This window comes from Carcharodon carcharias, chromosome 1 (genome assembly GCF_017639515.1).
Source record: "Carcharodon carcharias isolate sCarCar2 chromosome 1, sCarCar2.pri, whole genome shotgun sequence".
Lineage (NCBI taxonomy): Eukaryota > Metazoa > Chordata > Chondrichthyes > Lamniformes > Lamnidae > Carcharodon > Carcharodon carcharias.
In genome coordinates this window covers 136,473,920-136,499,341 of record NC_054467.1, presented here as the reverse complement: position 1 = coordinate 136,499,341, position 25,422 = coordinate 136,473,920, and the positions used below count along the sequence as shown (strand labels likewise).

General features: G+C 42.4%; 1 protein-coding gene across 2 annotated transcripts in view; it reads right to left on the bottom strand.

Moving 5' to 3' along the window:
- Positions 1-7,984: 7,984 nt before the first annotated feature.
- The window catches only part of pgm2 (phosphoglucomutase 2), an 85,216-nt gene continuing 67,778 nt past the window's right edge, over positions 7,985-25,422 (bottom strand). For both annotated transcript variants that reach the window (XM_041196218.1, XM_041196227.1), the window contains 2 exons: positions 24,369-24,502; positions 7,985-10,180 (listed from right to left, as the gene is read on the bottom strand). In XM_041196218.1, coding sequence (XP_041052152.1) covers positions 10,078-10,180; positions 24,369-24,502 — 237 coding nt within the window. In that variant the 3' untranslated portion in view covers positions 7,985-10,077. The remainder of the gene's footprint in view (positions 10,181-24,368; positions 24,503-25,422) is intronic.

Here is a 25,422-nt window from a genome sequence, read left to right as displayed (position 1 = left end):
CATTTAGAACTGAGATGCAAAGGAATTTCTTCTCTCAGAGGGTAGTGAATGTCTGGAATTCTCTATCCCAGAGATTTGTGGAGGTTAGATCACTGAAAGTATTTAAAGGGGAGGTAGATAGATTTTTGAAATATTGGGGAGTTGAGAGCTATGAGGAGCTGCCATGAGAGGAGTTGAGGCCTGGGGCAGATCAGTCATTATCTTATTAAATGGCGGGACAGGCTTGAGGGGCCGAATGGCCTACTCCTCCTATTTCTTATGTTCTTAAATGTAGGGGGTAGGATCAAGATGTTCACGGATGACATGGAAATTGGTAGGGTGGTAAATAGTGAGGAGGATAGCTGTAAACTGCAGGAGGATATCACTGGACTGGTCAGGTGGGCAAAGCAGTGGGAAATGGCATTCAATGCAGAAAAGTGTGAGGTAACGCACTTGGGAGGGCTAACAAGGCAAGGGATTACACTATGAATGGTAGGACCCTGAAAAGTAAAGAGGATCAGAGGGCCTTTGGTGTGCATATTCACAGATCCCTGAAGGTAGCAGGGCAGGTAGATAAGGTGGTTAAGAAGACATATGGGATACTTGCCTTTATTAGCCAAGGTATAGAATACAAGGGTAGGGAAATTACTGTAAAAATGCTGGTTAGGCCACAACTGGAGTACTGTGTGCAGTTCTGGTTACCACATTATAGGAAGGATGTGGTTGCACTGGAGAGGGTGCAGAAATTTACCAGGATGCTACCTGGGCTGGAGGGCCTGAGCTATGAGGAAAGATTGGATAGGCTGGGGTTGTTTTCCATGGAGCAGCGAAGATTGAGAAGGGACCTGATGGAGGTGTATAAGATTATGAGGGGTATAGATAGGAAGGCACTTTTTCCATTAGTAGGGAGGTCAATACCCAGGGGACATAGATTTAAGATAAGAGGTAGAAGGCTAAGAGGGGAGTTGAGGAGAAATGTTTTCACCCAGAGGGTGGTAAGAGGCTGGAACGCACTGCCTGAAAGGATGATTGAGTCAGAAACTCTCATAACATTTAAGAAGTATTTAGATATTCACTTGTGTCATAGCCTTCACGGCTATGGGCCAAGCACTGGAAAACGGGATTAGTATAGTCAGATTTTTGTTGACTGGTGCAGACATGATGGGCCGAATGGCCTCCTTGTGTGCTGTAAACATCTCTGAGTCTATCTGATTTAAGGAAATGCTATGACCAATTTCAACTGACAAATTTTCTCCCCCTTTCACATTTAAGCGCATTGCTTTGAAATAGCTTGTTCTGAATTAAACCAGAAGACATCATTTTATATATGATTTAAGCATTTTCCAGAACGTATATCCTGGTCACTCTAGGAACACCTACCAGGATGTGCTGGGGGAATGGAGGGTAGCATTTGGGCAGTATTACATATAAATTTAAATTGACTGACAGAACTGCATAGCCCCACGAGTTTTGTGGAAGAAAATTAATAGTTCCAAGCAAAGCTTGTCCACATTGATGACAAATGAATTGCAAAAATGGCCAGGAATATAATTCCAGGCATGCAAAATATAAGCAGACAATTGCCAGTGGAATAACCTTCCATCAAAAGCTTTGCTGGGCACCTCTGTTCAGTCCACAAACATAACCCTGAGCTGCAGTAATTTGCCACTTTAATTCTCCCACTCTGCACTGCTCTATGAAGCTCAACAAAAGTCAAGGAACACCACCTCATCTTTTGATTAGGCCCTTCACAGCCTTCTGGGTTCAACAACTTTAGATTATAACCACCATTCCAATTTTCTCAGATAGCAGGTCCTGGTAATGCTTCTGCTGTAACTATTTACACCTGCTCTGGTCCTATCTTTTGTTTATTTATTGTATCATTACTTCTCCCTCTTACCTTTTTGCTAGTGAGTATAGAAATAGGAGGATAGAACTGACAAATAGCTGCCTGGAGAGATGGCGCAGGAAGGAAGAGTTTTAGATTCCTGGGATATTGAGACTGGTTCTGGGAAAGCTAGGAACAGTACAGGCCATACAGAACCGGGACCAAGATCCTCACAGGGCAACTTGCTGGTGCTGTTAGAGGATTTAAACTAATTTGGCAGTGGGGTGGGAACCAGGATACAGCATGATAAAAGAGAAACAAGGATAACGGATTGTGTTAATCAGCAGTAGAATGAGAAATAATGAGATATTAGGTAGGGTCAGACTAAGACAATACAAGATGATCTAAATTAGGTTTGCAGTTTGTGTGTATAAATACATGAAGCACGGTAAATAAGATTGATGAGCTGGAGGTGCAAAAACCATATGGAAATAGGATGTTGTGACAATAATGGAGACCTGGCTCAAGAAGTGGCAGAACTGGCTACCAAATATTCTTGGATACACGCTGGAGAGAGAGAGGATGTCCAGGAGTAGCCAAGGACAGAATCTATGTAGTTAGAGTTAAGAATACTGCAAAGGCCATGGGCCCTGAAAATAGCCCAGCAATCGTACTGAAGACTTCTATTCAAGAATTTACCACACCGCTAGCCAAGCTGTTCCAATACAACTACAACACTGGCATCTACCCAGCAATGTGGAAAATTGCCCAGGTATGTTCTGTACACCAAAAGACGGACAAATCCAACCCTGCCATTTACCACCCCATCCTACTCTCCATCATCAGTAGTGGAAGGGGTTATCAACAGTTCAATCAAGCAGCACTTGCTTAGCAATAACCTGCTCACTGATGCTCAGTTTGGGTTCTGCCAGGTTCACTCAGCTTCTAACCTCATTACAGACTTGGTTCAAACATGGATAAAAGAGCTAAACTCCAGAGGTAAAGTAGAATGACTGCCCTTGACATCAAGGCAGCATTTGACGGAGTGTGGCATCAAGGAGTCCCAGAAAAACTGGAGCCAATAGCAATCTGCTGGTTGGAGTCATACCTACCACAAAGGAAGATGGTTGTGGTTGTTGGAGGCCAATCATCTCAGTTCCAGGACATCACAGCTGGAGTTTCACAGGGTAGTGTCCTAGGGCCAACCATCTTCAGCTGCTTCATCAATGACCTTCCTTCCATCATAAGGTCAGAAGTGGAGATGTTCGCTGATGATCGCACAATGTCCAGCACCATTCCCCACTCCTCAGATACTGAAGCAGTTCATGTCCTACTGCAGCAAGACCTGGACAATATCCAGGCTTGGGCTGACAAGTACAAGTAACATTCATGCCACACAAGTGTCAGGTAATGATCATCTCCAACAAGAGAGAATCTAACCATTGCCTCTTGACATTCAATGGCATTACCATTGCTGAATTCCCCAACTATCAACATCCTGGGGTTACCATTGACTAGAAACTGAACTGGACTAGACATATACTGTGGCTACAAGAGCAGGTCAGAAGCTGGGAATTCTGCGGCAAGTAACTCACCTCCTCACTCCAAAAGCCTGTCCACCATCTACAAGGCATAAGTCAGGAGTGTGATGGAATACTCTAAACTTGCCTGGATGAGTGCAGCTTCAACAACACTCAAGAAGCTTGACATCGTGCAGGACAAAGTAGCCCACTTGATTGGCACCCCTTCCACAAACATTCACTCCCTCCACCACCGACACACAGTAGCAATAGTGTGTACCATCCACAAGATGCACTGCAGAAACTCACCAAGGCTCCTTAGGCAGCAACTTTCAAACCCACGACCACTACCATCTTTAAGGGCAGCAGAAAGATGGGAACACCACCACCACCTGGAAGTTCCCCTCCCTGTCACTCACCATCCTGACTTGGAAATATATCGCCGTTCCTTCACTGTCACTGAATCAAAATCCTGGAACTCCCTCCCTAACAGCACTGTGGGTGTACCTACACCACAGGGACTGCAGCAGTTCAAGGATGCAGCTCACCACCACCTTCTCAAGGGCAACTAGGGTTGGGCAAAAAATGCTGGCCTAGTCAGCGACACCCACATCCCGTGAGTGAATTTTTAAAAATCGCAGTGCCATTACACTACTGGGTGTACTGTACTGGCCATGGGATTGATATAGTGGAGCAAATTTGCAGGGAAATTTAAAAGTTGCAAGAAATATGCAGTCATGATAATAGTTCAATAACACTAATATAAACTAGGATATTAATTATGTAAAGGGCAGAGGGGGAAAGAGATTCCGAATGGTGTTCAGGTAACTTTCTTGATAACTATATTGCCGGCCCAAAATGGAAGGAGGTATTCCTGGATCTGGCACTGGGAAAAGAGGTGCATCAAGTAGGTCATGTCAGTAAGGGAACACTTACGGAACTGTGATCATCATATCATAAAGTTTAGATTAGTTATGGAATATGACAAAAAGCAATCTAGAGTAACTGAAGGAGGGCTAATTTCACTGAGAATGGATCTGTCCCAGGTAAATTAGGATGGTAAATTAGGGTATAGTTGAGGTGCATTCCCATGAGGGGAAAAGATAGGGCAAACCAAGCCAGAGCTCCCTCATTAACAAGATAGAGAGAGTAAGCCCTGGATTTTTGTTCCCGAGTTGCGTAGCTTGAGTAAGGAAATTTCCCAGCTTGCTGCCTCATGAGAAAGTGCCTCGAATGGAAGGTTCTTTGCTCTGGGGCATGCTGGGGCAAGATGAAGTCTGGCCCGCTGCCCCAGATGCAAATTGGAGGCAGTCACAGGGGTTGCCAAGTGCCAGGCAGGCTGTTTAAAAGGTCCACCTTGGATCTCTGGGACTTCACCCTAATTATTTGCTTCTACATTAGGCCTTATAGCCCTCAGAGCCCCTCACCATCCATGTCAACTCATGCCAAGCTATGCTCCCCACTCAGCTCCATGGCGCCAATAGCCCCTACGCCAGCTTAGTGCCAACCCATCACCCCAAATTCACCATCCTTTGCTTTTACATCCTCCATGCTAACTCACTCAGTACCCACCATGGGCAGATCTCAGGAACCATGTTGAGATGAAATAAAATAAAGCTCTAAATATCTATTACATGCTTTTATTATATATAAGAACACTCCCATTCATGAAAGCCTATTTAATACATTTCAATCCCAAGTATTTAATTGCTAATCAAACAATTGTATTCATAACCCCACAAAAAAAGCTAATTCTTTAATAAACCTCTGAGCTGTCAAACAAACTGTGAACTTACACTGCCCCGCACCACCCCTCAATTATAATAATAGGTTGTGGAAAGCTAAGTATTAATAATGCTATGATGATAGCATTGAGTTATGTCAACAAACAGCTATTGAAACTGCTGGAAAATATTTTTGCAACTGTCAGACACAGGCAGGATGTTTTTTTCAAACAATTTTTAAAGGGTTAGCCATTTAAATAACTTGACAGCTCGAGTTTTTTCAACACATTGAGAGTCAGGCAGGTTTTTTTTATTTTAAAGGGTTCGCCATTTAAATAGCTTGATAGCTTTACATATCTTATCTGCCCTTTAGGAGCATCTATGACTACTCTAAAGATTCGTGACAAGACCATTGCTGCAGCAAAAATGGTGCATGTTTGAACTCAGCATTGATTTCAAATGGCCCTGCTGAGTTAGGTTTCCCACATGAGAGTCACATACTGGCCCACTCACCCCTGCTGGTGAAAATGATTTTTGCCAGATACAAAGGGCAGGAGTTCCAGATCCAGGGTCCATACACCATTTTGAGTATGCGTAGAATCTCGATAACTCTGAAAGTCCAGGCCCCAGATGAAGCAAGAAGTGGCATATGACAGATATCAGGTTGCTAATACAAGTAAGAACCAGGCTGAATATAAAAAGTTCAGAGGGGAAGTGAGAAAGGAAATAAAAGGGGCAAAGAGAGAGCATGAAAAGATACTGTCAGCTGACTTAAAAGGAAATCCAAAAGTCTTCAATAGGCATATAAATAATAAAGGATAGTAGTAATGGTGGGGTCAATTAGGGCCCAAAAAGGAGACCTATGCATGGAGGCAGAGGGCACGGCTGAGGTACTATATGAGAACTTTGCATCTGTCTTTACCAAGGAAGAAGATACTACCAAAGTCACAGTGAAAACCAAGGTAGTTGAGATACTGAATGAACTAAAAATTGATAGAGGTATTAGAAAGGCTGACTGTACCTGAAGTTGATAAGTCTCCAGGACCCGATGGGATGCATCTGATCACTCACCTTCAGGAAGATGACTGGACAGGCGGACCTGCAGGAGATGTTCATGGAGTGGGGGATGATAAATTCAGCCCGGGGAGTGTGGCCTACATCACTCAACTTCATGAAGAGGAGCAGCGAGGCAGACCTGTGGGAGATGCTCACAGAGCGGAGAGAAGCTTCCAAGAGTCCAGGAACACAGTGAATTTTTTAAAAAAAGTTAACAGTGACATCACAGGAAAGCCCTAAGTTGATTGACTGGTGAGTAACTGCTGTTACGGAGGGTGTGGAAATTGGAAATTAGAAAAAAATGTAGTTTTAAATAATCGTTAAATAGCTAAATGTGTAAACTATTAGTTGGATTTATCAGTACTAGTAAGGTCTATCACAGTTATAAGGTGTATTAAGTTAACACCAAGTAAAATAAAATAAAGTTAATATAAGTAAACCAAAGTCAAATAAAGGCAGCCCGGTTGTGTTGAATGCGTATCCTGTTATATGTTGGAAGCCATGGACGCTACCTGTAACCTAGACGACCACATGTGCAGGAAGCATCACCAGCTGCAGAAACTTGAGCTCTGGGTTTCAGAGCTTGTGTGGCAGCTAGAGTCACTGTGGTGCATCCGCGAGGCTGACAGCTACATGGATACCATGTTCAGAGAAGCGGTCACACCACAGGATAGGAGCACGGAGGAAGAAAGGGAATGGGTGACAGCCAGGCAGTTCAAGAGAACCAGACAGGTAGTGGAGCCCTGAAGTCCCGCTTGCTAAACGGTTTTCTGTTTTGGATACTGGTGAGGGTGTTGGTTCCTCACAGTCAGGGCCAAGTTCATGGCACCACTGGTGGCTCAGCTGTACAAGAAGGAAGGAAGAAGATGGGAAGAGCAAGTGACAGGCGTTTCTATGGCTGTAGACGTGACTCCAGGATGGTATCTGTAATATGCGGGAAGTCGTGGAAAATTCACACTCACAGGAAACGTCTCATTTACCCACATCCAATAAGCTTAGGTGCAGATTGGCAACAGCAAATACTTTAGGATCCCCTCTACCCCAACAGTATGATTGTACTTATTGGAATAAAGCCAACTATATCTCAGTGCCATGCAGAACACTGGTAAGCTTCTAACTGCTTATCCAGTTAGGACAACTCTATCCATTAAGGCTCTAGTTTACAATATTGTCTGTAGTTTTGGAAAGATTCCCAACCCCAATAACTAATCTACTCCCTTCATGCTTAATTTATCCATCATGACTGATGCTCAATGATCACTGGTGCCTCCAAGAATCACAGACCTACTGGTGCAGGTAACAGCCTACCCCAATCTGCTGCACTGGGTTATCTTCATTCCAAATGTCTTGCGTCCTGAGTCACTGCAACCCTCAAAGTGACTGTGCTCATCTTCTCTCCCCACACCCCTTCCTAAGAGGACAATTGCTAAAAGCCATCATTTACAGTAACACTCCACATGGAAGAATAACAGTGCCCCTGTGGATGCAACAATGTGAGTGTTTGAAGCTGTACCAGGTAGAAAAATTTATCCTCAAAGGAAATACCTGATAAAGTAACTTAAGCTTTCTGACCATAGGTCAGCAGGAATTGGGCCTTATAGCATAGCTTTTAAATATGGAGTAGTATCGGTATTTGTAACATCCAGGTAGATTGCAGTTTCCTTTCAGGGCTGCAAAGTGAATAGTTTGTTAACTGGTAGATACAAGTGCATGGCAATGATTTATAGTTGACTAACATTTCTTCGAGATTACTGCCAAATCATAATTTTTGAAACCACTTCACAGAGCAGATAATTGACAATATATAAGTTGTACTGTGAAAACATCCAGCAGTTGTTCTCTTTGGCTAGCATAGTGAAATAAAACTATACTCATAATTTTCAGTATTAGTTTTTAATCAATTCCAAATAAACTAATATTTGTTTAACTGATTGCAGGAGTTTTAATCATACATCAGGAGTTGTGCACACAACCACAGAATAAAATTGGTATTACTGCAATGAACTTGTACATTCAAATTTACAACAAAGCAAAAAAAAATCCAACTAAATATGCTGAGTGTATAATTTCCACTGTGTAAGTAGTTTATTTAACAGTGACCAAGAATTAATATTTTCTTTTAAAAATAAAAGAGGAAAACTGTTGTGTTGTCACACAGAAGAGCTGCACTTGCTCTTCTGGAAATCATTAATGGTATAATTTTTACCATAAATCTAATCTTATTGGATTAAAATAACTTAAAAGATCTTTCTGAAAACATGCAATAGTGATGGCTGTTATTCCAGGAGGTTTAATATTTGCAGGAAAATTAGATACTTAGCTCAAGGTAATTTTTGCATCCTTTAATGTTCAGGCACAGTATATGAAATTTTGAAGAATTCCCACAATTTCTATGAATGGAATATATTTGTACCTAGCTGTATTATGATGAAAGTAAACGACAACACTGCGTCATGATTTCTTACAGTTGTGAAAAAGTTCTAGTTACCAACTGTGATAATTTTATTAAACTATCCATCCTATTGTATCAGATATTTGTATGGATGTAGGATCGTTAATGCTAAAAGATGTGGATCAACTGCTGAAATCTAGATTCACAGCTTTCTTCAAATATAAAGACAGGCTTATAACTGAAAAATATAATATTGATATTAAACATGTACAGTGGAATGTAAAATCAAGTCATATGATAACTTGAGCAGTATGCGATATTGATTATATATGTATATATACACAAAATGTCTTTTTGGTTGAACTAAATGGAATATAGCAGAATGTGTCACTTAAATGCAAAATTAAAGCAGCAGCAGAGAGTACACAATTTTCAGAGACCATTCTGATACATAGTGTACAGATGTGTAAAATTCAACTTCAAAACTTCACAGCAACCACTCAAGGCAAAATGTACTTTAAGAATTTAAGCTAAGTATATCTTCCTCGGTCACAATGTTTAAAAGCTGGAGTTTTAAGCAATTCAAAAAATAAGCAAGAGTCCCTGCTTATATGTATATTAATCTGTCAAATAAAGCTGCAGTCACACACATATTACATATAAAACAACTCCTGTAGCAAGTTAAAAAGCGCAATGATGTTAGAGGAAAAGTGCTCTGTTCAAAATATCTCCAAAGTCCAAATCGAAGAGATATAATTGTTATCCATCAAAATATATATTACCTCCCTGCCCAATAGAGGACCATCATTGTGTCCTGTAGCTATTTTAGATTCTGCAGTGGGATCAATTATAGATGGGGCAAACAGAGAGCTAATCAGAAGCTATTCACATTGGAAATACAGCTAACATAGCTGTATGAAAGTGTGAAGGTTCCGAAGAAGAGTCATATTGGACTCGAAATGTTAACTCTGTTTCTCTCTCTACAGATGCTGCTAGACCTGAGTTTTTCCAGCACTTTGTTTTTGTTTCAGATTTCCAGATCTGTAGTATTTTATTTTTATATGTATGAAAGTGTTTTTTTCTATACCCCACCCTCACAACGACCTCCAAGGTAAGCTGCTTATAGCGCTCAACCACTGAAAAGGCAGATTCCATTAAATTAATGGAGAATATTTGAAGTCTTCATTCCTCACAAATCATCACAAAGAAAATTCAATAATATTTTTTGAGAACTATTAAAAACATGTTATTGTATTTTGTAGACAGGCATTGGAGTTTACCTTGAACAGGTTTTTTTGCCCCTTAAATATTAAGAGAAACGTATACTGCATTCCCTAAAAGCTGTAAATCACACAGTTATAGAGGGAATCTTCACCAGCCTCCTTTATCACTTCCACTCCCAAAAAAACCTCAATTATTTTACAAGATGAGGAGATATTTATTGTCTCTCAAGACCTAGGCAACACAGCAAATTCTTCTAAACATAAAACTACATGTACTTCAATATTATAGGCACAGCTAGAAACCGTTAGCACAGTGTGCTGCCAAAACTGATTGGCTTAATCTTCAGAAATCATTTCAGGTGGATTGAGATGTAAGGCCATTTTTATCTGGTTGGAAGAAATGTTCTACCAATGCATTGACCAAGTCATTGAGCTCCTCCTTCAGCTTTTCAAAGTCACTGGGAAAAGAGGTAACAATGAGTACATGTGTGCTATAAAGAAACTAAACAATCACAGAGGAATAACAATACATTTTACATTCTTAAATTTGATTATTCAGTAGAAAGTAGGTGACCATGTTATTTATGTTTGAGTAACAACTACAGTTTTATTAATATTCAGCATATTTAGATGCTTAATGGAAAATAATCAAATTTAAATATACACATATCACAAGTAGTATAGTATTTCATTCCTCAGATGGCTACCTTGTATGTTTTGGAGTCTTTTCTGCCCTCCTTATTCCAGATATTTCAGCTTCTGTATCTTAAGCTATCATCAAATGAATCTTAGCACTTATATGACTAAAGACAACATTCACTTCAGTTTTGACAGCCAGCTTAACTTAAAACATTTTTCTCTAGATCTCTCCTGTGCCTTCTGTATGATAGTGCCATGGTCAGTTTGTTCATTCAACCTGCTGATTTTTCCTTCATCTGCACAGACAGCAAGAACCTCACCTTGTCTCAGTCACATCCCCCTGTCCATGAGCACTAATCAAGTCACAGGATAAAATGTAATTTAACTATTTATAAGCATTTTACTTCCTGCTTCCTCTTAAATTTAAACACCTATTTGAGGGGAGCATTTGTTCCTTCAACGTTAGAATTCAACTGCAGTAAATTGGAAATGCCAACCTATCTTGTTTGGATGAGTTGTAGGTTTGCTGCCAGAACTTGCCATCACATGTGAGCAAGACTGCAGTTAAGATGACAAATTATAATTTTCCACACTGCATGAAGCTGCCCCAGTCACTGCGACTACATACAAATATTGAATGCACCGATTCAACTCTATGTGCAGATGGGTGGGCCACTGCCCAACAAGACTGGCAAAGTAAGGCAATCCTCTATAAATGAAGAGTACTGCATTATTCTGGCCAGACTCTCTGTCAAAACTTAGTAATCCATATTTACTATTAGATTGGCAGCTGCAAGCTTTCCTTGGTGCAATCAGCTATTCAGTCACCAGGGACACAATAAATGTGAAGTTACCCAAATTTAATTGGCACGTGCTGTCACAAATCAGTCCCTCACTGTGCGTGTGTATTGCTGCTCTCCCCAAAGTTTTACCCAACTTCATAGGAATGTCATCTTAGGATAGGTTACAGAGTATTGAGCTGAAGGAACCTTCTTGTAGAATGAAGACCATTCAGCCTATCATGTCCATGCGGACCATTTGGTAGGGTTTTCAGATTGGTCCCATTCCCTTATTTTGTCCCCATAGCCCTGTATTTTTTGCCTTCAAGTATTTATCCAATTCCCTTCTAAATGTTATGACTGAATCAGCTTCCACCACCATTTCAGAAAGCAAACATCAGATTTTTTTCTTATTCATTCATTGGAAGTGGGTGTCGCTGGCTCAGCCAGCATTTATTGCCCATCCCTAATTCTTCTTGAGAAGGTGGTGGTGAGCTGCCTTCTTGAACCGCTGCAGTTCATGTGCTTTAGATACACTCACAGTGCTGTTAGGGAGGGAGTTCCAGGATTTTGACCCACCGACAGCAATGGAATGGCAATACAGTTCCAAGTCAGGTTGGTGTGTGGCTTGGGGGGTGGGGGGTGGGAAAGAAAATGCAGATGGTATTCCCATGTATCCGTTGTCCTTGTCCTTCTAGATGGTAGTGATCATGGGTTTGGAAGGTGCTGTCTAAGGAGCTTTGGTGAATTCCTGCAGTGCATCTTGTAGATGGTACATACTGCTGCCAATGTGCACTGGTGACGGAGGGAGTAGATGTTTGTAGATGGGTGCCAATCGAGCAGGCTGCTTTGTTCAGGATGGTGTCGGGCTGCTTGAGTGTTGTTGGGGCTACACTCTTCCAGGCAAGTGGAGAGTATTCCACCACACTCCTGACTTATGCCCTGTAGATAGTGGACAGTCTTTGGGGAGTCAGGAGGTGAGTTACACACCATAGGATTCCTAGTCTCTGACCTGCTCTTGTAGCCAAAGTATCTATATGGCTAGTCCAGTTCAGTTTCTGGTCAATGGTAACCTCCAAGATGTTGATAGTGCAGGATTCAGTGATAGTAATAACATTGAATATCAAGGGGCAATGGCGAGTTTCTCTCTTGTTGGAAGTGGTCACTGCCTGGCACTTGTGTGGTGCGAATGTTACTTGCCACTTGTCAGCACAAGCCTGGGTATTGTCCAGGTCTTGCTGCATTTGGACATGGACTGCTTCAGTATCCGAGGGGTCACAAATGGTGCTGAACATTGTGCAATCATCAGTGAATGTCCCCACTTCTGACCTTATGTTGGAATGAAGGTCATTGATGGAGCAGCTGAAGATGGTTGGGCCTAGGACACTACCCTGAGGAACTCCTGTAGTGATGTCCTAGAACTGAGATGATTGACCTCCAACAACCACAAACCACAACCATCTTCCTTTGTGCTATGTATGACTAACATCAGACAGAACAACAACTCTGTAAAAATAAAATGCTTCGCTGTGCTGCGTCTGGTTCGTTTGTCAGTCACCTCAAATCTGTGTCCTCTGGTTACTGACGCTTCTGTCACTGGAAACAGCTTTTCCTTATTTCCTCTGTCAAAATCCTTCATGATTTTGAACACCTCTATCTAATCTCATCTTAATGTTCTCCGCTCTAAGCGGAATAACCCCAGTTTGCATAATCTTTCCACATTGACTGAAATCCCTCATCCAGGGTACCAGTTTAGTAAATTTCTCGCTACCCACTCTATCCTTTCTAAAATGTGATATCCAGAATTGAACCAAATGTCCCAGCTGAGACCAAACCAGTGTTTTATAAAGGTTGAGCATAACATTTTAGTTTATTTCTCTACTTATAAATGCAAAGATCCCTTTTTTTTCTGCAAAATATTTGTGTGCATACACCCCCAGGTATCTAGAGTTTAAAATGTTATTTAATTTAGATTGTCTCTCCTCTTTCCTCCTACCAAAATATAACTTCACATTTCCCTCCATTAAATTTCAGTCTGCCCATTTCCCAAGTCTGTTTTTATTTTTCTGAAGTCTGTTATAATTCTCTTCGTTGTTTACTATATTTCTGGGTTTTACATCATCCGTGAATTTTGAAATTATGTTCTGTATACCCAAATCTGGGTCATTAATCTATCTAAAAAAGAGCAGTGATCCTAATACCAACCCTGGTGAAATACAGCTGTATACTTCCCTCTAGTTTAATAAACAACTGTTTACTACTGTTCTTTTGGTCACTTGACCAATATTGTATCAGCACAGCCTCTGTTCCTTTAATCCTGTGGGCTTCAATTTTGCTAATAAGTCTATTGTGTGATACTTTATCAAACACTATTTTGAAAGTCCATATACACATCAACCACATTGCAATCTTCAACTCTCACAGCTATTCAAAGAACTTAATCAGGTTCATCAAACACGATTTGATGTCAGCCACTAAGCTGTTCTCATACTACATTCTACCCCTTGTTCGCTGTTTTAGATCTCCACTGTACTTTCTGTATTCAGCTTTGTTCTCCACTATATTCTTAACGATACATTTGTCATAAGCATCCTCTTTCCATTTCATTTTAACCTCTATGGGCGGGTTTTGCCAATGGGCATTGTCATGGGCGGGATGGGAAAATTTGGAGAGTCGTCAATTCTTAATGGCTCTCCAAATTTTTCTGGGCCACCCGTGATGATACCTGGCAGTGTCAGGGCTGGAAAATCCTGCCCTATATCTTTAGCCATTCAGGAACCTCTAGGCTTTGGATGCCTTTCCTTTCTCCCTCATGGAAACATGCCTCTTCTTCAGCTGAGTCACTTCTGCTTTGAAAGACTCTCATTCTTCAATAACTGTTGCCTATCAATTTTTGATTCCAATTTACATGGGCTAAATCCCTTTTCAACTCAATGAAATTAGCTCTCCTTCAATTTAGTATTTTACAGTTGATTGTTCCTTGTCTTTTTCCATAACTATATTAAATCTAAGATCACTGTTTCCCCAAATGTTTCCCACTGAAACATCCTCCATTTGCCCTTCATTCCCCAAAACAAGATCCAGCAAAGCTTCCTTCCACATTGTGCTGGAAACATACCGATCAAGAAAGTTCCCTTGTACACAGTTCAGGAATTCCTCCCCCACTTTTCCCTTTGGCCTAATAAAGACTAGGCCATAAAGAGTGTAACTGCAGACTCCATTTTCATACTCCGTAGTCTTTCATCCTTCTGTAATTTGATCCTTTATCTCCTTCATACTAGTTAGTACACTATTATTACACACCCAGTAGAATAGCTCCTCTATTATTCCTTAATTTTAACCAAAAATATTCTGACACCTCGACAACATCATTACTCTCTAATACTATAATAGCTCCTTTGACCAGTACTGATATCCCATCGTCACCATCACCACCACTCCAGACCCCGGTCATTTATTCCTTCTCCATCTCTTCTGAATATCTTAAAGTCCAGAAGATTAAGTTCTCAGTCCTCCCCTTTGATGCAAGTCTCACTTTTTGCCACTATATCATAGTCTCATTTGGAGACTTTTGCCTGTAGCTCACCAATGTTATGTAGCATTTTAAAAAATTAATTCACGGGATGTGGGCTCCGCTGGCTGGGCCAGCATTTATTGCCCATCCCTAGATGCCCTTGAGAAGGTGGTGATGAGCTGCCTTTTTGAACCACTGCAGTCCATGTGCTATGTGCATTAATGCAAATGTGCTCCAAACCCATCTTAGACTGCCACACTGTTTCCCCATCTGATCCCTCCTATTTCTGTACTAATCTTCCTCGTGTGTTATTGGTGTCTCAGTCCTCTACTTGCTACTCCTCTCTGATCCATACCGGCGCCCAACTCCTAAGTTATTGTAAACCCTCCCCTAAAGCTCTAGTTAACTTCCCTACTCCCCACCAGAATATTGGGACCAGGTCCGTTTAGGTACAACCCTTCCATCGTCAACAGGTCCCTCCTCGTCCCCAAGAACTTAAATGTCCTCCCTCCTGCACCATTTCTCCAGCCACACATTATCCTGTTTTACTCAACTCTCACCAGCATGTGACACTGGCAGTATTCCAGAGATTGCCACCTTTGAGATCCTGCTCTAATTTCCTCCCGAGCTTTTAAAGCACTGAATGCAGGACCTCACTCCTTTTCCTTCTGTATCATTGGTTCCCACATGGCCAGTGTTCCTGCTCCCCTCTCAAAACGTTCTGCACCTTCTCCATGATGTTCCTTACCCTGGTATGGGGGGGCAACAAACAATATGGGACTCATGTTGGCAGATGCAAAAACACTTGCCTGTCCCAGTACCGATTGAATCCCCTATGACTACTGCATTTCTACACTTTGCTGTGCCCTCCCTGTGCAGCCATTTGTTTCACACATTTGATACAAGTAGAAACAAGAAGCTGACGTTGATGAGTATCTGAAGACAAGCTGCTCAGGGAAAATTAAGGAGACACTTTCCTTCCTCTCCCTTACAAAGTGCTGACCTCATCTACCAAAATAAGGAAGTCGGAAATCCAGATCTTCAAATTGAAACCACTCCTTTTTATGTTTCCTATAATGCTATTCTAAAGACAATTATATTGCCAAATTAGAATCAATCAGCATTCCAATCTACCGTGTAATTTTGAAAACTCTTTTACAAAGTAGGGAAAATTAAACTAAACCTCAAGTGTGGGTGGCTTTTTTTTTATTCATTCATGGAAATGTGGGCGTCGTTGGCTAGGCCAGCATTTATTGCCCATCCCTAATTGCCCTTGTTCAGAGGGAATTTTAAAAGAGTCAATGCATTGCTGTGGGTCTGGAGTTATATGTAGGCCAGATCAGGTAAGGACAGCATATTTCCTTCCTTAAAAGGACATTAGTGAACCAGATGGGTTTTTACAATAATCGGCAATGTTTTCACAGTCATCATCAGAATTTTAATTGCAGACTTTTATTGAATTCAAATTCCACCATCTGCTGTGGTATGATTCAAACCCAGGTCCCCAGAGCATTACTCTGGGTCTCTGGAGCACTAGTCCAGCGACAATACCGCTATGCCACTGCCTCCCCATTTTGCTTCAGAGTCAGCTCTGAAGCTACATGAAAATAACAGAATTTCAAAACAGTTCAGGAGCAGAACAAACTTGCATTCAGAAACCAATTCCAGGAATTTTCTAGGCTCTCTGAAAACGGTGCCCTGGAGCTGGAAGGGGTTGGAGGTGAAACATTGTGTGGGGTGGTGCTGGAATGGACTTCTAGCATCATCACACTGGGTCCAGATTTTTCCAGCTGCAGGCAGCAAGTCAGGTGTGAACTTTTGGAAAAAGGGCATTTAAGAGCTATTTAAGATAATTAAATTTATAATTCAATGGTATTTTACAAGCCCATCCAAATTTTTTGGCAAGTGCACAGGCACAATGGGGCATCAGAGCCCCGGCAAGTTTATCAGGTTGGCAAGTGAAGTCAATGCTGCATTTGGCAGCTATGCAATAAGACAGTTCACCTTCACCGGAAGGCTGAGGCAGTGTGGCCAAAGCAATATGCATCAGGTGTTAAGACTTTGAGGACAAGCCTTCATCTTGCTGCTGGCACACGGATGCATTGAGAGGTGGTGAGTTTGGAGGAATTATCTGGAAGAGTGACCCTTCAGACCAGGAATGCCCACCTGTCATGGGCATTATCCAATCAGGAGGTAGGTCCTTAAGTGAGCAGGAGAACCCGAGGGAGAGGGAAGGAGGTGCAGACACAGGGATTAGGGCAGCAGCAACCGCATGTGCAGTTCCAGGATGGGGAAGGATGGCAGGAGGTCGCAGAGGGGACCGCAAGCAACTGCCAGCGCAGAGGAAGTGGTACCCTGTATCAAGGGTGTACAGGCAGAGGATGAGCTATCTTCAGATATCGTATGTCACCAAAGACCACTTCAGTCCTGAGAGGCTGTCGCAGACCTTTGTGCTATGATGGCGAATGAATTGAGACCCATTGCAAATAATGGTCACCTGATGCTGGTGCCAGTGAAGACTACTGCGTCCCTTAATTTATACACATCCGGTTCATTCTGGGGTCTACCGGAGACCTATCTGGCATCTCTCAATCAGCAGCACATCAATGCATCAAGGTGATGACCAATATCCTTTTCAGGAAGGTCAGCCAATACACCTATTGTCGCACTGATCTGGACAGTCAGTCTGAGAGAGCCACAGGATTTGGGGTCATTGCTAGATTCCCCAGCATGCAAGATATGATAGACTACATGCATGTGGCCATCAGCAGCCTTCAATAAAAGAAAGGACTTCCACTCCATCAATGTACAACTGTTGTGACCACCACCAGCAGATCCTGCAGCTGTACACTCATTATCCTGGAAGCAGCCATAACACCTGCATACACAGGCACTCCCAGGTGCCTGAGCTATTCACACCCCCTGCTCACTTTGAAGATTAGATTCTTAACGACTGCTGACTCCAGTGAGGAATCCAGTGAGGATGGAAGCAGAGGAGAAATACAACACTAGCTATACGATGACCCGAGCCACCTGCGAGCAGAGGATACGTCTCCTGAAGATGAGATTCAGGTATCTGGATTGTTCTGGTGGAGCACTTCAATGTGTCCTATCAGGGGTCTCAGGCACTTTGCGCAATCTAGCACTGCAGAGGGGGGAGGCGCTGACCAATGAGGATTTAGTGAAGCATGAGGCATCCTCAGACAAAGACAATGACGAAGAAGCTGATGACCAGCCGCAGCATCAGGAAATACATGAGGGACTATGTGGAGGGACCAATGAGAAAGGGGCAAGGGAGGCTCAGGAGGCACTCATACAGACACGATTCAGATGCCCTCCCTGCATTATGTTTCCAGCCAAATAAAGGTTCACCTTCATCCTCCACTATTACCATTCCCTCGTTTTCAAACCCAGGCTCCCTCTTGTCACCTAGTGTTTCTGGACATTCAAAAAGACAACCATACTCGTCATGGCCTCTCCCAAACAGCCCTGGGCTGAGCTATGCTACTCCTGCTCTTCCATATAACATTTCCATTTTTTGTTGCAGGCCGAGAAAACAATTAATCTCTTTATTACAAACATCGGCACACACAAGCAATAACATCTTAATGATGTACTTACCCATGAAGCCCAAGTGCATCTAACATGTTTTCTTAATTCTTTTACAAGTGCTCTCCCTTCACTACCAGCTGAGATGGACACATGCTGCTGATGTTGCTGCCCCTGGGCCTTGGGTGACTTTGGCAGCTGTGCTGTCTGCCTGACACCTGGAGAGCCACATTAAGCTGAGGGAATCCTGCAGGATCCTCCTTTGTCATCATGGCAACTGGCAGAGAGGCTGAGGAGCCACTGTCCACATGTGAAGCACCCGAGGGGAGCCCTGAAATGTAGTGGACAGCCACTCCTTCTCCCTTGCAAGCTACATTTATATCTCCTTCCTCACCTGAGATGGACAAGAAGCTGGGGGAAATTTCCAAATCTCACACCCCACTCTCGCCTAGGTCCCCTAAGCTCATGTTGAGGGGGCTGATATGTAGGTCTGTGCATATCCCTCCTACAAAAACGCAAAAAAGCGCAGATCCTGGTGACTGGGAAAGACACAATGAACATAAGGTCACAATACAGATAGTAGGCACTACAAAAAGGAAGTTTGAAAAGAAACTCACATGGGATATAAAAATTATCACAAAAACTTTTTAGAATTATATTAGGGATCACTTGAAAACTGATTATAGTGATGGACAGGCTGAATAGTTACTTGGAGTCAGCATTTCTAGTTGAGGGAGAGATCAGCATGCTAAACGTCCCAAAAAACTAATATTGAATCAGAATAAGGGACTCATCCAGATTAATAGAAGCAAAATAATAATAAGGAATTAAACAATGGCAAAAAGTGACAAATTCCTAGGACCAGGTTTTTATAAGAAGTAAGTGAGACATTGCAGGTGCCCTAATTATAATCTTCCAAAGTTCTCCACTATTTGAGAAATGAGAGAGGGGGAAACCAGGAAATTACAAACCGGTTGGTCTAACATCTGTTGTCTGGAAATTGAGAGTCTATAATTAAGGATTGCGAGACTGAGAAGCTTGAACATTTTAAACTGATCAGACGCACTCAGCATGGATTTGTAAAGGGCAGGTAATTTCCCCGTGAACTGGATTGAATTTTTCAAAGAGGTCATTAAAAGTAGTGGACAGGGGAATGTCTGTGGACGTTATTTATATGGACTTCCAGAAGATAATCTATCAAAAAATTGATGGCTAAAGTTGAAGCCTGTGGAATTGAAGAAAAATAAACTTGGATTTCTGTAGTGTCTTTCACAAACTTAGGATGCCCCAAAGTACTTTATAACCAATAAAGTACTATTGAGGTGCCCCACAAGCACAGGCACAATGCCTAAGCAGCCGCCACCCTAGCTGTTGACTCTGAACCCACAGGCAAGTGTGGCATTGAGCCAATCCGGAGTGACCTTGCGAGGGTCACTGCCAGGCTCAAACCCTTTGGTTGGGCTGTGTCCATTCCTTTCATAGAAGATGCAGCCTCACTCCATTGTCAGCGATAAGGTGGTCTCTCCCTCGCCAGTATCTGTACTCTCTCACTGTAGTCACAAGGGAATGTGTAGCCTCTTGAGCAGGCGCGAGTGATGGTGTTCCTATGTCCTCGATTGTACATAGATCGATTTGAACTCCAGCCAGTTCTGGACTTCTTGTTTGGAAGAACAAAACTCTTTACTCCTTCTATTCCCTCACACATGTCAACCATAAGAACAGAGAGCTGCTACCCTGGGGGGACAGTTGTCCACCTCCGAGGAAGAGGAGATGCATTGGATACATTGTCACATCATCCCCCTGCACCTTCTAGCAGTGCATATGTTTTCATGTTGGTGGGTATACTTTCACGAGTAGATTCAGGGACTGGAATCATCCCAAATTTGCACTAAGTGGGGTAAGCGGGCGGGAAAAAGAACCTACTGGCTGCAATGGCGGCTTCTCACGCCATATTGTCCCAGTCCCGTTTCATTAGTCATACATTCTCAGGAAGCACGCTGTTTTGATGGTGAGTGGGCTCTGATTTCCTGTCATGCTGTCACCTTGCTGCTGCTTCACGCCAGACGCCACATTTAAAGTGCAGCCACACACACACATCCCTCAGTGCTTCCAGCCCAGCACTGCAGCACAGAAGACATGGCCCCGAAGGGCAAAAGGGTGCAGTCCCCCGGTTTAGTGACACGTCCAATGAGCGTCTTTTGGATGCTGCGGAGGCCCGTTCTGATGTCCTCTACCCCCACTCTGGCAGTGGGAGGGGCAGCAACTTTACCATTCTAGCTTGTTAGGCGATGGCAGTGATGATCAGTGCCAATACTGCACAGAAGAGGTTGGCCATCCAATGCAGATAGAGGACGAATGATCTCATCCATGCCGCCAAATAAGGCAACCATCACATCACTCTAAACTCTCACACTTGAGCCCATCACATATGCACTGGCATCTCACTCTGCCAGTTCAAGGGACATCATTCACTCCCTCACACACACCCTCACATCTCCATCTGGCCTCATATCCTCTGTAGACTGCCTCCTCCCCTTTCATCGTCTTGAGGCCACTTGACCCCACACACAACCTGGGATACCCTCCTTCCCCAGTACAGCCTTCACCATACGGCCTCTTTCTTCCCTTGCCTGAGGCCACTCCTGCCTCTTTCCTAAGCAAGCCCTAGCCCTACAGCCGTTGAAAAGCCACTCCCACCTTATGGCTGGTCTGGTAGAGACCTGCCCATGATGTGGTGATGCCTCAAAGCCTGGCACTGATGACCGTGAGTGGTGCCCAAAGCAAGGTAGGCAAACAAACCTTGAAGTGCCGAGTGAAGTGCACGTCGCTCATGTACAGTTGTGGACCACTGACGTGCTCAGATGATCCAGCAGGGGGGATGATTCCAGTGAGCTGGGTTTATAATTATATGCAGATGTATTACCATGAAGTCCCCTACGTCCTACGGCGGGAAACGTGGCCTGCCATTGACAAGCAGAGCGGAAGATCGCAAACTGGTTTCATGACGTTGTGAAACTGATTTTTGGCCTTCTCGCCATATGGTCCGCTCATGCCACCAAACACACCAAATGCCAATGGGCACGGAAAACTATGCCCAGGATCACAGCTTGTTTGAAGCACCACAACCACGCCAGATTAACTATAGGAGGATGTGACAAATGAGGCCACTGACCGCCAGAAGAATGTGGGAGGCAAGGCCCATGCTGAGCCCCAGCCTGATGTCAGGCTTTTGGAGTTATCAGTAAGGTACAAGGTGCTGGAAGTTCAGCATGAAGTGCAAGAAAATTTGGCAGATATTCCAGGGGGTATGTGCACCCTGGTTTGGACGATGGAGGAGTCCATCCAAGCTGAGTGCTGCCATTTCCCTTCTGTCTACGCGCATGGCCTCCTCCATTGAGCAGTTGCCAAACCTCATGGAGAGCCAGATCCAGCAGGCTAGTCAGTATCCAGCTTCCATTTGACTTTGTCTCTGATCTCCTCATTGTTTATGGCTGTCGTTTTTGGCAAGTAAAGTTCTTGCCTCTTAATGGTTTTGATTGTTTCTGTATCACATTAAATTCTTTTTAAACACCTTCCACTGATCTTCTGTTGTCTTGTCCATTAACAGATTTGCTAAGATTTATTGAAATCAGTCTTACCAAAATATATAATCTTAGCAGTTCATTCGAGATTCTCCCATTCAGACACAACTTTGCACTTGATTATGTTATCGCTATTAGATAAATATTCATGAACTATTAGGCTGTTAACTAGATCTGGCTCATTGCAAAGTCTAACATGACATGCCCTCTTGTTTGTTCTAAGGCATATTCATGCAGAAAATTATCCCAGACAGAAGAAATTCACCACCTTTTTGATGTGTGCTGGTGTGCTTAGCCACGCTATATGAAAGTTAAAATCCCCTATTAAAACCATTTTGGCTTTGCTACATGCTTTTCTAATCTCTGCATTTATACAATCTACCACTTCATTGCTGCTACCAGGGATACTATACACAAATCTCACTACATTTTAAATCCTTTAGCATTTCTTAATTCTACCCATAAAGTCCCCACAGCCTGCTCATTATATTATCTCTTATATCCTCTTTTACCGTTGATTCATATCAGGACTCATTGACAAATATTCCTGTTATAGGCACAAACACTGAGAAAATGATGGTTAAAGTTGAAATCCCATCCATATGATTTTGTTCAAGATAGACTCAAACCAAAACCAATTCTCAGTAGAACACAATTCATCTTTTATGAAGGTTACGAAACTTGCTTAGTGGGACTCTCCAAAAAAGATACCCAGAATCTCACAAAAAATAAGTCTCCGCCTCCGGTTTTCATTATTTCTCTTTCTGGCTCTCTCCTCCTTCACTTGTTCATCATTATTTATGTTTGCCTCCCCCTTTCTGGTTTCTTAAATGTCCTCATTTTCATCTATCGCATCACATTTTGTTTCTCCCCTCACCAATTTTCATCTTTATCCTAGCTCACTTTCCTGTAATTTCTCCTCTTACTCTTCATGTGGCCTCTGTTTACTTTAACAGTTCCATTTTCATCTTAATTTTTAAGCATTGGTGCCACCTAAAGGGGAGCAGCATGAAGGGGTAAATTAGCTAGATATCACAGCCAGATTTTCAGAACAAAACAGGAAGCTGGGAGCAGGGCTCTGATTCAGAGAGAAAGGAGCATAGCAATGGTGGGAAATGAACAGATACAGGTTTGTCAAACGTTGGTGGAAACATTTCGGACAGTCCAAGGTTGTGGTTGAACCAACAATGCTCATCAACAAAGACCTTGCAACCATCATGCAGGGGAGAAAAATATTAAAAGACACAGCCCAAGGCTAAAGGCTTAGATGTGGTAAGAGCAGGGAAATGTTATCAGATGATTATAGAAGCACTTAAATGTCTAGCTTCCCTGGGACGATTCACAGAATTCTGCAAATCATCTCTCTATCTGAATCACAGCCTTGCTCCTGCTTCCTGTTTTGTTTTGAAAATCTGGTTAACTGTGATATCCAGTTAGCTGACCCGTTCATGCTGCTCCACTTTAGGCTCCAATGCTATAAAAAGTAAGATAATTGCTGAGTAGTCTTTGGTCAAATATAATTTACCAAAAATCTCTTCACAACTAGGTCTTTCTGAACTATTCAATATTTACAAAATTAGTCTGTGCAAAGCTTGCAACCTTGTAGGGAGGTTAAATGTACTTTATCCATTTCTTAAAAGTTAATCAATAAGAAAACAAATGCAGACTTTGCCTAAAGCCTAGAGGATAAAAGACAGCTAAATCAATTAATACCGGTGTACAAAAATGGAAAGTGCCGAAAATGGACATCAAGTTATCTTTTGCCAAAGTTAATGGGCAGAATTTTCTGCCTACTGGGCAGGCAGGCCTGACCCAATCTCCGGCGGGCGGGGAGCCAATCCCCGCTGAAGAAGCAGGCTCCACCGCCATTTTAAGTGGGCGGGCCAATTAATGCCCGCCCAGCATGATGTCCGGCGGGAAGCACTATGTGCTTCCTGTGCGGGCGGTGGGGGGTTTCCCCAAATGCAAGAGTGCGCTCTTTTGTGCATGCGCACGAAAGAGCGCACATCTCCCTGAGGCTAAGTGCTGCCTCAGGGAGATCAATGAAAGTAGTACAAACATTAAAAATAGAAAAATAAAAAAATCCTTAACGTGTCCCCCTCATGTGACAATGTCACACGAGATGGGACATGTTAATAAATTTCACTAAAACTTTTTCAAGTTTTTTTAAACCCTACATGAAACCTCATCCCGCCAGTGGATGAGGTTTCATGTTTTTTCAGAAGCCCACTGGGGCTCCTGGCCTGCCCGCCAACCTTAAGGTTGGACAAGCAGGTCCTTTAATTGTTTTAATTATCCTATCAATGGCCTCAATTGGCCATTGACAGGTCGGCGGGCCCGCAGCTGATTTTGCTGTGCCTCCGCCTTCCTGCCCCCTGCTCGCTGACGGCAAAATTCAGCCCAATGTTTCAGGTGTAGGCTCTGACAGATTTGTTGTTTATTTCCAGCACTTTGTGTCTCATTTTCTCTCTCCAAATTTCCAGCATTCACAGTTTGCTAATTCTTTAAATATTTCTGACAATCAGAAATCAGTTAAATGAAACAATATTGCATATTTTAAAAGTTTAAACTAATAAGATGTTACCTATTTCCAGGCGGTGCACATATCTCTGCATAATATTTAATTTTAGGCTCTGTCCCACTAGTTCTCATTGTGGCTACACATCCATTCTTGAATGTGAAAGTGATCATTTGGCTGCTTTTACTGGTTGGAAGCACCTAAAATACAGATAGGCAAACAGTTACTAAAATTCCTTAGGGCCAAGCAGAAAATCCCAGGCTACAAAGAATTTTATTTTACATACTTAAACACACACTTTTACACTGTAGGTTTTCAAAGCTCTTTGGTCCTGATGAACCATCTCAGTTCATGTGATTTCTATCATTTTTTTCAAACTGTTGGCTTACTAGAATGTTATTCTGTGGTAATTTATAATAATATTTTCTACAATAGCACTGTTTTCCTTTGGCAGCCGATGGAAATTAAAACCAAAACCAATTCTCGATAGAACACAACTCATCTTTTATGAAGGTTACGAAACTTGCTTAGTGGGACTCTCCAAAAAAGATACCCAGAATCTCACAAAAAATAAGTCTCCACCTCCGTTTTTCATTATTTCTCTTTCTGGCTCTCTCCTCCTTCACTTGTTTATCATTATTTATGTTTCCCTCCCCCTTTCTGGTTTCTTAAACGTCCTCATTTTCATCTATTGCATCACATTTTACACAGGAAGGTATCAATATTTACACACAAAAGTTTGGAAACCTCATCCATATAACATTACAAAATTAATTAGACATCTCTTCTATGTAAGTCACCTTTACAAATTGTTCAAAAAGCATTAGAAGCTATTTAAAAGGCTTTGCTGTTAGCTGATTAAAAGTTATCGCCAGGGTACACTTCCCTAAAAAAGAACTATGAATTGTTCATTAGCATGTAAAATTTAGCATTACAGGCAGTCCTTGGAATTACGACGCAATTGGTTCCTGAACATTGCACCTTAAGTCGAAATGTCATAACTCAGAATCGATTTTCCCATAAGAACAATTTTATAAATGGGGGATTGGCTCCTGAACCAAGGCCCAATACCCTATTTTCACCAAAATAACCCAGAATTTTGCACTTAATCAATTATAGA